Here is a 13545-nt window from a genome sequence, read left to right as displayed (position 1 = left end):
ATATATATATATATATATATATATATATATATATATATATATACATATATACATATATACATATATACATATATACATATATACATATATATATATATATATATATATATATATATATATATATATATATATATATATATATATATATACACACATACATACACACACATATCCATATAAATAGGGATAATAATAGCATATTATAAAGACGCGTCTCCCTCTTTTGAAAGAGCATCCCTCGCTTTCCTCAAGGGATGATTCTTGTCCCGAATATAATGAGATTACGCGCGGCATTGTTCGCCCTGAGGGTGGAAGGGAACGCGACAGATGTGCAGCTAGTGAGGGGGTGGAGTGTGGAGTGTAGAGTCGGCAGGAATGGGGGAGAAAGTAGGGGCTGAAGTAGGATGTGTAACTCAGGCCAAGAATGGAGCAAGATTTGGCATCTAACGTGTATTTATGGTTTAAATTTGTACCGATTTATGAGTGAAATGTGTAGAATTTACACTTAGATGGGTGAGTTACACTGGTCAAGAATGTGACATCTAATATTCAGGCATCTATGGTATTGTACCGATTTTTTTTATTGAAAATGTATTAAATTTATATACGTAGATAAGCGTTACACTGGTCTAGAATATAACATCTAATATTAAGGCATTTATGGTTAAAAATTATACCGATTTTTTAGTGAAAATGTATTAATTTTATAAACGTAGGTGTACGTTACACTGGTCAAGAATATGACATCTAATATTCATGCATTCATGGTTTAAAAATGTACCAATTATATATATATATATATATATATATATATATATATATATATATATATATATATATATATATATATATATATATATATATAACGTAGGTGTACGTTACACTGGTCAAGAATATGACATCTAATATTCATGCATTAATGGTTTAAAAATGTACCAATTTTTAAGTGAAAATGTATTAATTTTTTAAACGTAGATGTACGTTACACTGGTCAAGAATATGACATCTAATATTCATGCATTAATGGTTTAAAAATGTACCAATTTTTAAGTGAAAATGTATTAATTTTATAAACGTAGATGTACGTTACATTGGTCAAGAATATGACATCTAATATTCATCCATTAATGGTTTAAAAATGTACCAACCAATTTTTAAGTGAAAATGTATTAATTTTATAAACGTAGATGTACGTTACACTGGTCAAGAATATGACATCTAATATTCATGCATTCATGGTTTCAAAATGTACCAATTTTTAAATGAAAATGTATTAATTTTATAAACGTAGACGTACGTTACACTGGTCAAGAATATGACATCTAATATTCATGCATTCATGGTTTAAAAATGTACCAATTTTTTAGTGAAAATGTATTGAATTTATATACGTAAAAAAGTAAGTTAAACTGGTCAAGAAAATAGCTAGATTTGGCATCTAATATTCCGGCATTTAAGGTTTAAAATTGTACTAATTATTGAGTGAAAATGCGTTGAATTTACACATATATGTCTACGTAACACTGGTCAAGAATATGGTATCGAACATTCCGGAATTTAAGGTTTAAAATTGTACTTATTTATGAGTGAAATGAGTTGAATTTACAATTATTAGTCCACTATACTGCTCAAGAATATGGCATAGAACATTGAGGCATTTAAGGTTTAAAATTGTACTTAAATAAGTCATAAATATGAGTGAAATGAGTTGAATTTACACATAATTAGTCCGTTTACTGCTCAAGAATATGGCATGGAACATTGAGGCATTTAAGGTTTAAAATTGTACTTAAATAAGTCATAAATATGAGTGAAATGAGTTGAATTTACACATAATTAGTCCGTTTACTGCTCAAAAATATGGCATGGAACATTGAGGCATTTAAGGTTTAAAATTGTACTTATTTATGAGTGAAATTTACACTACGTTACGCTCAAGAATACAGCAGGATTTGGCATCTAACATTCCGGCATTTAAGATTGAAAATTGTACCACATACCGAGTCATATTTTTACGAAAAGTTCAAAACGTGAAAAAATGGCAAAATATTGTTTAAAAATACATTTTCCTCAATTATTATAGCTTGAATGAATAACGTATCGTATGGTAGAGGTGTGGTGCGTTTAGAAAGACGATGGGAAGAATCCCATCGTTACGAAACACAGCGCTCTGGTCCGCCTTGCCTTCGCCGGGCGTCGAACCGTGAACCGCCGCCAGCACGCTTGGCCGGCCGACCGCGCAAGGCCGGGGTAAGCGGAGAGTGGCGTAACGATACAACCTGCCACTGCTAAAAACATTTCAAATTGTGTAGTCAAAACTTATTTTGTTTTTTTTTTTACCCGTTAATGGGGCATAGGGCACTGCGCCGGACGGATGCGGCGATAATTTTGACCGTTCGTCACACATCTCTCTTCCTCTAAACCTGATCATACTATCTTTGCAGAAGCAAAGAGTGGTACGTAATGCCTTCATCAGGTCCCCTACGTCACCCCTTCAACTCTTTACCTGATCCTTATCTCTTTGCTATCAATAGTATATAATCTCTTCAAATATATATATATATATATATATATATATATATATATATATATATATATATATATATATATATATATATATCGCTCATTCCATTCAAGAACGTCATATATCAAAAATTGTCAATTATCAGTTGTGCATGTTTTCGGAATGCCCAGAAAATGTACTATATCCCAGCAAGAGCGGCATATTTTTAACTTAATATTTACCCGCTACAGGGCAGAAAGTGTTATTTTTGCATTTTTAAGAGAAGGTATTGTTTAATTATTTTTTTTTAAATATACTAAATATTTTTCCAATGGAGAAAAAACCTTCAGGTTTTACCTAAAAAGATCTGTTGCGCAGTAAAAAGTTCAATAAGTGGCTTGATATTTATTTTTAATACATCGTATTATATTTTTAAACTTTAAAAACGTTCTCCTGAAAAATCAAGTTTTTTGATTAATGACGTTCTTGAAAGGAGTGAGCGATATATGCGCAACTAATTTTAATATGTAATATATCAATGTCTAGCAAATGAATTTAAAAAATTAAAAAATCTTGTTTCTATATTAAATTAAATTGAAAAAAATAAATAAATATATGTATGTCCAAAGAAGAGGGTTTTCGTCATTCTTGTACATCGTACAACATACTGACGTGTTCTGGGCGCTCCGGGCGCTCGCGGCTAGGTCCGTTCTCCCCTATTTTTGTTAAGTGCATCCGTTCTATTAATACAGTATATACCGAGGGGGAACGATGGGAAATCCGGTTACCGGGTTCCGCTGCACACCTGGCCTAGCGCCTGGCTGAGCTTGCATATATCGTATAATAAAACAACAATCATATATTTTGTTAATAAAATAATAAAACCCTTATCCGCACCCAATGGTGCATACGGCACTGCGTCATATAAACGCAGTGTTATCTTGATCGTTTACACATGAAGGAAAGGTGATCAGCCCTCCGCTTCAGGTACCAGTCCAGGGTAATATTAAATAAATATTACAGTGAAAAAATCGCTTATATTTATTTTACCCCCTTTGGGAATCGAACCCGGAACCTCCAGAACGGTAGCCGAGCGTGCTGAGCGTGCTGAGCATATTTTGTTAGTGAGAAAAAATAATATTATTTTTTGACATCTCATCAAATATGAAGAGGAATATGGAGGTCTGGGCTGGTCCCAGACTTGCATATTCTTCTTCATCTTTGATGAGATGTCAAAAAATAATATAAGTTAGTTTTAGTTTGTCCGCCTCCGTAGTGTAATGGTCAGCATGCTCGGCTACCGTTCCGGAGGTCCCGGGTTCGATTACCAGGGGGAATATTTATTCAATATTACACTGGACCGGTACCTGAAGTGGAGGGCTGATCACCTTTCCTTCGTGTGTAATCGATCGAGGTAACACTGCGTTTATATGAAGCAGTGCCCTATGCACCATTGGGGTGTGGTAAGGGATTTATTATATTATTATTATTTAGTTGATTTAACACTACAGCATTTGAAATTGAACAGGTTCTAAACCCTGCGGAACACCACAGGGCTTGAGATGATATTTTGCATCAGTGAGAAGGTTTTGAAGGTCTCCTTCGTATATATTTGCAGCCTTATCCATAGGTCTTCTTCCTGTAATAGTATTTGGCGCCTCGTGGCATGATAGTTAGTTAGTTTCAGTTAATTTAACACGTACAGCATTTGAAATAAAACCATTTGGAACAGGTCCTAGACCCTTACTCTGCGGTACACCACAGGGTTTGAGATGATATTTTGCATCAGTGAGAAGGTTTTGAAGGTCTCCTTCATATATATTTGCAGCCTCATCCATAGGTCTTCTTCCTGTAATAGTATTTGGCGCCTCGTGGCATGATAATTAGTTAGTTTCAGTTAATTTAACACGTACAGCATTTGAAATAAAACCATTTGGAACAGGTCCTAGACCCTTACCCTGCGGAACACCACAGGGTTTGAGATGATATTTTGCATCGGTTAGAAGGTTTTGAAGGTCTCCTTCCTATATATTTGCAGCCTCATCCAAAGGTCTTCTTCCTGTAATAGTATTTGTCGCCTCTTGCTTGCTAGTTAGTTAGTTTCAGTTGATTTAACACGTAAAGCATTTGAAATAAATCCATTTGGAACAGGTCCTAGACCCTTACCCTGCGGAACACCACAGGGTTTGAGATGATATTTTGCATCAGTTAGAAGGTTTTGAAGTCTCCTTTTTATATATTCACCGCCTCATTCAAAGGTCTTCTTCCTGTAATAGTATTTGTCGCCTCGTAGCTTGCTAGTTAGTTACTTTCAGTTGATTTAACACTGCAGCATTTGAAATGGAACAGGTCCTAGACCCAGACCCTGCGGAACACCCATATGTTGGACATGAATTATCTCATTTATTGTAACTGCAGACAGTTGGTAGAATTCCATATTGAATTGTTGGGTAATATATCCAAAATAAAACACGTTTTTTTGGATTGAATTCTACATTTATTTGTGTATATGTTAATGCGTGACGCGTTTCGTCTTCTTGAGACATTATCAAACAAATAATATAGTAATCAAGAGTTCTTACGAACATTTGAAATGCTATTACGAACGAATGAGATACTGTTACGACTTATTGAAATGACATTGTAATCCATTGTTGATACGATTGAATGATACTTTTACGAACTGTTGAAATGCCATTACGAACGAATGAGACAACGAAGTTTTTGGTAAGGGAATGTAATTAACTATGAGTAGTAACACTCTTGTCCATCTCCGTAGTGTAACGGTCAGCACGCTCGGCTACCGTTCTGGAGGTCCCGGGTTCGATTCCCAGGGGCGGGGGGTAAAATAAATATTAGTGATTTTTTCACTGTACTATTTATTAAATATTACCCTGGACTGGTACTTGAAGCAGCGGAGGGCTGATCACCTTTCCTTCATGTTTAAACGATCAAGATAACACTGAGTTTGTATTGCGTAGTGCCCTATGCACCATTGGGGTGCGGATAAGGGTTTTATTATTATTATTATTATTAGTAACAACACTGTAGTGTTTTGTATGACATTATCAAATACATTATGAAGTATCTCCCCTATAACGGTGACTCCTCCCCTGTCCGCAGGCCGGTCGGCGTGCGTGGGCGGCGCGGCTGGCGGCGCGGGCGCCCGCGGCTCCGGCGCGCCGCCGCTCACCTTCCACGCGGCGCACGGCGACAACGTGCGGCTGTCGCGCGACACCTCCACGGCGCAGCGCGTCGAGTCGTTCTGCAAGGGGATCGCCTTCAGCGCGCGACCTGTGGCCGTTAACGAGAAGGTGAGATATATCAATTTTTTTTTAAAATTACCTACCCTGAGATGAAGATCGGCAGCAAAATCAAGATCTACAAAACTTGTATTCGACCCATCATGACATATGGAATCGAAAGTAGAGCGGACACCGCTACCACAAAAAACGCGCTTAGAGTGTCAGAAATGAAGACTCTGAGAAGCATAACAGGCAAGAGTCTTCGAGATAGAATCAGAAATGCCAGGATAAGGGAAATATGCGAGATGGAAGAGGTCCTTAGGTGGGGAAGGCAACGAAGGAGACAATGGTACGCATGTGAGGAGAATGGAACCATCCAGACTCCCCCCATGGTAGACAGACCACCAAAGAGATGGGTCGATAGCTGGGAATCGACGTCGCAGGAGGCTAATCCCTCTTAAAACAGGCCGCAAGGCCCATAATAAGAAGGAGAAGAAGCATGTAGTTCTGTTTGGTAATCTTCTTTCTCCCTCGCCAGGTGTGCCTGCGCTTCTCGGACATGTCCACGAACTGGAGCGGCGTGCTGCGGTTCGGTTTCACGGCGCACGACCCGGCGCTGCTGGCGGGCGCGCTGCCCAAGTACGCCTGCCCGGACCTGACGGGCAAGCCGGGCCACTGGGCTAAGGCGCTGGCCGAGCGGCTGTGCGAGCGCGGCGCGCTGCTCGCCTACTTCGTCACGCCCGGCGGGGACGTGCACTTCAGCGTGGACGGCGACGACAAGGGCGTCTTCTTCGGCGGGGTGAGTGGTGGCCTTGTCTTGTCTTACGTTACACTAGGGACGAGGCACACTGCCCTGGGTAGAGAGAGATGTCCGCACTGTCATAGCTAACACAGTGTATGCACACTAGAAATACTATTCCATTCACACTAGAAATGCCTTCCATTCTAGGGATATTCTTTTGCCAACTCCAAGCTTCACTTCCAAACATTAGAGTTGGAACCAGGACTCCGTTGTGCACTGCCAGTTTAGCTTTCGCTGATAGGTTTTTATTTGCTATAACTGATTTCAGTGCACCATTTACTTTGTTCCCAGCATTCACTCTCCTTTCTGAGTCTTTATCAATCTTTCCATCCCTAGAAAACATACTACCCAAATACACGAAATCATCTACCTGTTCCAAAATCTCTCCGTTTACCAATATTTCACATTCAGATCTGCATTCTTCTCTTTCAAAAACCATGATCTTGGATTTGCTAACATTCATCAATAAATCGCTTTCCTTGCACACATTATACACTTTTGTCACCAACGCCTGCAGGTCTTCTCTGCCATCGGCAAGAAGAACAGCATCGTCAGCATACAAAAGGCAACAGACAGTCAAATTATTCATTCTAGCTCCAACATTTAAATCTTTCATGCAATTATCCATGTATAGGTTAAACAGCCACGGTGACATTACACATCCCTGCTTAACACCTTTAGAGATGCTAAGCCAGGATGAAAATGAACCACTTACCCTTATGCATGCAGTGCTATCCTCGTACAAGGATGCTATACCTTGGATAAGTTTACTGCTTACCCCGTACTCAGATAACACCTTCCATAGCTTCGTTCTATCAACTCGGTCATACGCATTCTTTATTTCTAGAACTATATTAAAAATCAATAATCTAATCTAGCTATATTTTTATCATTGCTTTCCGAGCAAAGCAATAACCTTTAACTGCACTTTGCCCGGTACACTCTCAAATCTCGGTAAATAACGGGCTTCTTCGTAATTTGACAATATAATCACGGTTTGTATTTGTCGTTTACAAATATGTCCGTCAAAAATACAATATTGTCACACTGCGGCAGATTGGCCAAGTCAACAATGATTTGAACTTTATTTATTTTTTGATGCCAAAATTGACGTTCGGTTAGTTCGTTATCAAGTATACTGTTAAACTTTGACCTCTTCACAGAGATGAAGAAGAATATGGAATTCTTATTAGTTTATTTTTTTTACCACCTCCGTAGTGTAATGGTCAGTATGCTCGGCTACCGTTCTGGAGATCCCGGGTTCGATTCCCAAGGGGGGTAAAATAAATATAAGTGATTTTTTCACTGTAATATTTATTTAATATTACCCTGGACTGGTACCTGAAGCGGAGGGCTGATCACCTTTCCTTCATGTGTGAACGATCAAGATAACACTGCGTTTATATGACGCAGTGCCCTATGCACCATTGGGTGCGGATAAGGGTTTTATTTTTTTATTATTTTTAACAAGCATGTTGATACACCTAAAAATGTTAAATAAAGTATAAAATTGGTATTATTTTTTGACATATCATCAAAGATGGAGAAGAATATGGAAGTCTGGGCATTTACGGGGCTGACGACCGTCATAGGCTGGTTTATGTGATCACTTTATACACGTGTAACATTCACCGATTCTACCCATTGTTGACAACCACACTACTCAAATTCTTGGAAGTTCTGTATATATGAACCAATTTAGAAACCTTGTTCTTGAATCACTAGAACTTCACTAGAGACATCCATTGGTGAGATGGAAAAAGGAGCAGAGGAAGACCGAGAAAAACTTGGCACGATCAGGTATGCCAAATACTTGAAAGTGGTCAGGTTAGGAGTCGAAACAATCAGCGGGTGTGTATGAGGAGATGCATGAACGTGGGAGAGGCGAAGAATGTTTGCAAGGACAGAGTGGTGTGGCGTTCTATTACCTCTGCGGAGAAGCGGTGTGATGGTTAGTTAGTTAGTTTGTTAGTTACCTTATAATCGTATTTAAATTTATATAGCGCTATAAGGATTGCTTTTATAAATTGTTTTTTTGTTATATGAAGGTGGACACTAAAGGACCTCTCTGGGTGTTGCTGGACATATACGGGAATTGTACCGGGGTCCAGTTCGTCGACTCCAGAGCCAGCCTGAACAACATGCGTCCGTGCCCAACGCCAGCCCCTCCGCCAATCCAAGAAGACAGCGCCGACGCGCTGATCCCGGCCCTGAGGGCCGCCACCATCTCCCCGGAGGGCTGGCGCCCGGCGGCCTTCCACCGCACGTGCGGGCGCCACGTGCGCCTCGGCCCCGAGCCGGGCGTGGCGGCGCGCGCGGCCCACGAGTTCTGCCAGGGCTACGTGTTCACCGCGCGGCCGCTGGAGCCCGGGGAGCGCCTGCTAGTGCGGGTGCTGGAGACCGAACGGGCGTACGCCGGCGGACTGACTCTAGGCCTCACGTCGTGCGATCCGTCGCGCTTGGCGTCGCGAGATCTCCCGGACGACGCCGACTTATTACTAGATCGTCCGGAGTACTGGGTGCTGAGTAAAGACGTGGCCGGGGCGCTCAGGCCGGGCGAGGAGCTGCTGCTCGGCGTCACGCCCGAGGGCGAGGTGCGCGTGTCGGTCGGCGGGCGCCCCGCCGCGACCGTGATGCACGTGGACCACTCGCTGCGGCTGTGGGCCTTCCTGGACCTGTTTGGGTGCACGAGACGCGTGCTGGTCATGAGCCGCCCGCCGCCCGCCGTGCTGGTCGTGGCGCTGCCGCCGCAGCCGTGCGCGCCGCTGGCCCTCCCCGCCATCTCGCAGGTACTAGATGATTTAATTACTACCCGCATATGCCGTAGTCCCGTTATCGATCACTTCATCTATTCAGAACATTTTGAATGTGTCCAAATAATTGTTCATAAATCTGGATTACTCCAATGTTTTAAGGTTATTTTTTACATTTACTTAAACCAGCCTATGACGGTCGTTAGCCCTGTAAAATGTTAAAATAATAACTCCTATAATTGGAGATAATCCAGTATTTGGACACACTCAAAATGTTGTAGATCACTTTATACTTTTCCTTCTTCAAGCCCTTATCCATACCCCAATAGTGCATAGGGCACTGCATCATATTATCTTGATCGGTTAACATATCTTCATATGTTAACCTTCCTTCGAAGGGTGATCAGCCCTCCGCTTCAGGTACCAGTTCAGGGTAATATTAAATGAATATTTGAGTGAAAAAATCACTTATATTTATTTGACCCCCCTTGGGAATTGAACCCGGTACCTCCAGTACGGTAGCCGAGAGTGCTGACTATTACACTACGGAGGCGGAAATTATATTTATAGGACCTTATATTTATATAGCTACCGCTATGTTGAACAATATCTCATTGGATATTGATCTGTTCCATGTGTCTGAAGGAGTTTTCCGAAGCGGGATTCTTCTACACCTTTAGCAATAGTATTCTTGCTTATTTTCTATTTTTATTAATGTATACAATTTAAATTTAAGTTTGTAATGTGTATATCATCTTGTCCGCCTCCGTAGTGCAGTTAGTAGCGCGTTAGGCTACCATGCCGGAGGTCCCGGGTTCGATTCCCAAGAGGGTCAAAATAAATATGATTGATTTATCAGTCCAATATTTATTTGACCCTGGACTGGTACCCGAAGCGGAAGGCTGATCACCTTTCCTCCGTGTATTTAACGATCAAGATAACACCGCTTCTATACGGTGCACTGCCCTATGCACCATTTTTTATAACCCTCATCCGCAACTAATGGTGCATAGGGCACTGCACCAAATTGACGCAGTGTTATCTTGATCATTACTTACATGAATGCGAGGTGATCACTCTTGCGCTTCAGGAACCAGTCCAGAGTAATATTAAATAAATATTACAGTGTTAAATCACTAATATTTATTTTCACCTGGGAATCGAACCCGGGACCTCCAGCACGGTAGCTAAACACGCTGACCATTACACCACGGAGGCGGACAAAAGTGCCATTCACCATTGGGGTGCGGAAAAGGGTTAGAAGAAGAAGAATGTTATCTATAAATAAAATAAATTGAATTATTTGAAAATGACCTGTTATAGTAAATAAATATGTACAGATTTAAATATGTCGGTATTTCTGTTCCTCTTGCAGTGCGCCCCGCACGGCGCGTCCTCGCTGCCGTCGCTGTGCGGCGCCGCGCCGCTGTCGCCGCCGCCCGCGCTGGCCAACCAGCGCAACGCGGCCAGCGCGCTGTGCCGGCCGCCCGCGCCGCCCGGCCCCTCGGGCGACTGCACCATCTGCTACGAGCGCGCCGTGGACAGCGTGCTGTACTCGTGCGGGCACATGTGCATGTGCTACGGCTGCGCCGTGCAGCAGTGGCGCGGCAAGGGCGGCGGCCAGTGCCCCATGTGCCGCGCGCCCATCCGCGACGTCATACGCACCTACAAGTCATGATTCAGCGCCGGGGGGGGAGGGACATCGTCGCGTTGCGCGTAGGGACGTTTCATCCTAGTGCACTTCATATGAGTGAGTCGGGAGATGGATTTTGGGAGCTGAACACTTGATTAAAACCAAAGTATCACATCCGTAACATATGGGGATAGTTTTCAGGAGTTAAAAAGTTGTTTTGACCTTTCCGGAAGTATGGACGTAGATGAACGTCGGTGCGAATTTTCCTCAAAGGAGTATCCACGTTAATGAACGGCTAAGTCTATCTGTCAGTTGGTTAACTTTTATAGCAATGACATCTGTGGATATTTTTATTCAACTTTGTCATAAAATAAAACCTAGAGATGGTGCCCTTCATTTATATATTTATATCATTTTCCATTAATTGATTCGGCAGTCACTTTGTGGTAAAATCTATCCATTTTTAATGAATGTTTTACTTGGTAAATACCACTATTTCTTAAAATCTACTGTGACACGTGTTTCGATGCATTCCGCATCATTTTCAAACACCGGTGTGTATGAATGTCATAATGTGATGACCCCCTATTCTCACCATCAAAACGAGTAAATTTTAGTTTTCAATCAACGAAAGAATTCCTAAAATGTTGCGTCCAAAATTGTGTAAATAGCTAGTTATTTTTTAAAAATCTAATCTAAGAGACGGCAATACAACCTGTTAAAACTGTAAGCGATTGCAAATATACTTAGTGCGATTGCAAATATACTTAATACATATTCACGCTCGGAAGTGGTCTGTGAATACATGATTTGAACGGAAAATTCACACACACACACATATCGCTCATTTGGTGCAATTACGGGGCTGACGACCGTCATAGGCTGGTTTAAGTGATCACTTTACACACGTGTAACATTCACCAATTCTACCCATTATTGACAACCATACTACTCAAATTCTTGGAAGTTCCGCATATATGAACCAATTTAGAAACCTTGTTCATGAATCAATAGAACTTCACTAGAGACATCTATTGGTGAGACGTAAAGAAGCTTTTTATTAAGCAGAAACTCTTATATTAGTAAATGCCCAGACTTCCATATTCTTCTTCATCTTTGATGAGATGTCAAAAATAATATGAAAATAACTCCTGTTATTGGAGATAATCCAGATTTTGTGAACAAGTATTTGGACACACTCAAAATGTTGTAAATATTGATATACAATAATTACACATTTTTATTTTAAATAAATTAAATATGTCAAAATGTGCGGTAAGACTATGTTTACATGGGGAGAAACACGGCCAGAATTGATTTCGAAGTGAAATGCTGCGATATGGCGCGAGTGTCATTGTAGAGTAAAATGGCGCCGTTTCTGTTGCCACAACTTCCGAATGGCGTCTCCTGTAATATTTCTAAAAGTGGGATTACGCCTGTAATGCACCAAATGAGCAATATGTATTTTTAATTTTGGTAAAATACTACACATACAAAAATCTCAAATACAAAACGCAAGTGCGTAACGTATTCTATATCTGAAGGAAATATGATTTTAAAATATGGTAAAGTACTTCTTTATACAATTTGTTGACGATATTATTTTCCGAATTTCTCTCGTCCCGCAGATGGGAGGTTTGCGCGCTGAATCGGTAGTAGACTTGATACGATATGGTCGTCCCGTGACGATATGCCCCAAGCCAAATAGTTGAAGACTGCGGTGCGTGTGATGTGTTAGGCGTAATTGTACAAATCCGGGGAGAATCATGCTGGGCATCTACATGCGTAGATTGTGCGCAGATAGACTACGATTGTGCGCAGATAGACTATGATTGTGCGCAGATAGACTACGATTGTGCGCAGATAGACTACGATTGTGCGCAGATAGACTATGATTGTGCGCAGATAGACTACGATTGTGCGCAGATAGACTACGATTGTGCGCAAAACCGCTAAAAAATAATAAACAATCAGCAATAATTACACAGTAATTTTTTTCCTAACTCACAAATTAAATTAAATTAGTTCAGTGTTTGAATCGGAGATAGGCGATTGGATTTAAAAACGACTTCTTTTAAGACTTCTTGAGGCTTAATTTTCATCGAACCCGGGTAGCATTTGACATAATTGAATCTTTTGCTTAAAACGCTGTTTTTGCATTGAAAAAATGAGTTTTTCTTTAAATAAATATATGTTTTTTAAAAGAAAAGGGTAATTACTTTTAATAAACCTTTGTAAAGAGTAGAAAAAAAAAATTTTTTTCAACATATATTTAAAAAAAAAAATGTCAAATTCCAATATGCATTCTAAAAATGGCACGTCTGGCTTTTAGCACAGCCATTCGCATTCTGAATTTGAACGTTTGAGATCTCAGCCTTAAATGAAGTAAGTCGTTGATCGTTTGCTCTGCGTAAAGCGTTAAAAATAATTAAAAAAATCAGCAATCAAATTTTTACAAAATTGTTCGTCAAATTAGTTACTCCGTTGTGTACTGCCAGTTCAGCTTACGCTGTTAGGCTTTTATTTGCTGTAACTGATTTCAGTGCACCATGCACTCTGTTCCCGGCATTCACTCTCCTTTCCATCCCTAGAAAACATACTTGAAACTA

General features: G+C 40.5%; 1 protein-coding gene across 2 annotated transcripts in view; it reads left to right on the top strand.

The window, feature by feature from the left end:
• neur (E3 ubiquitin-protein ligase neur) overlaps positions 1-13104 on the top strand; it is a 38465-nt gene extending 25361 nt beyond the window's left edge. For both annotated transcript variants that reach the window (XM_088256225.1, XM_088256224.1), the window contains exons 2-5: positions 5627-5817; positions 6287-6547; positions 8599-9339; positions 10679-13104. In XM_088256225.1, the coding sequence (XP_088112351.1) occupies positions 5627-5817; positions 6287-6547; positions 8599-9339; positions 10679-10981 (1496 nt within the window). In that variant the 3' untranslated portion in view covers positions 10982-13104. The remainder of the gene's footprint in view (positions 1-5626; positions 5818-6286; positions 6548-8598; positions 9340-10678) is intronic.
• The last annotated feature ends 441 nt before the right edge of the window (positions 13105-13545 follow it).

Source organism: Brachycentrus maculatus, unplaced genomic scaffold (genome assembly GCF_059751285.1).
Source record: "Brachycentrus maculatus isolate JH-2025_06_01 unplaced genomic scaffold, ASM5975128v1 h1tg000059l, whole genome shotgun sequence".
Classification (NCBI taxonomy): Eukaryota; Metazoa; Arthropoda; class Insecta; order Trichoptera; family Brachycentridae; genus Brachycentrus; species Brachycentrus maculatus.
The sequence above is the reverse complement of the archived record's forward strand: the minus strand, read 5'-3'. Positions and strand labels throughout refer to the sequence as shown.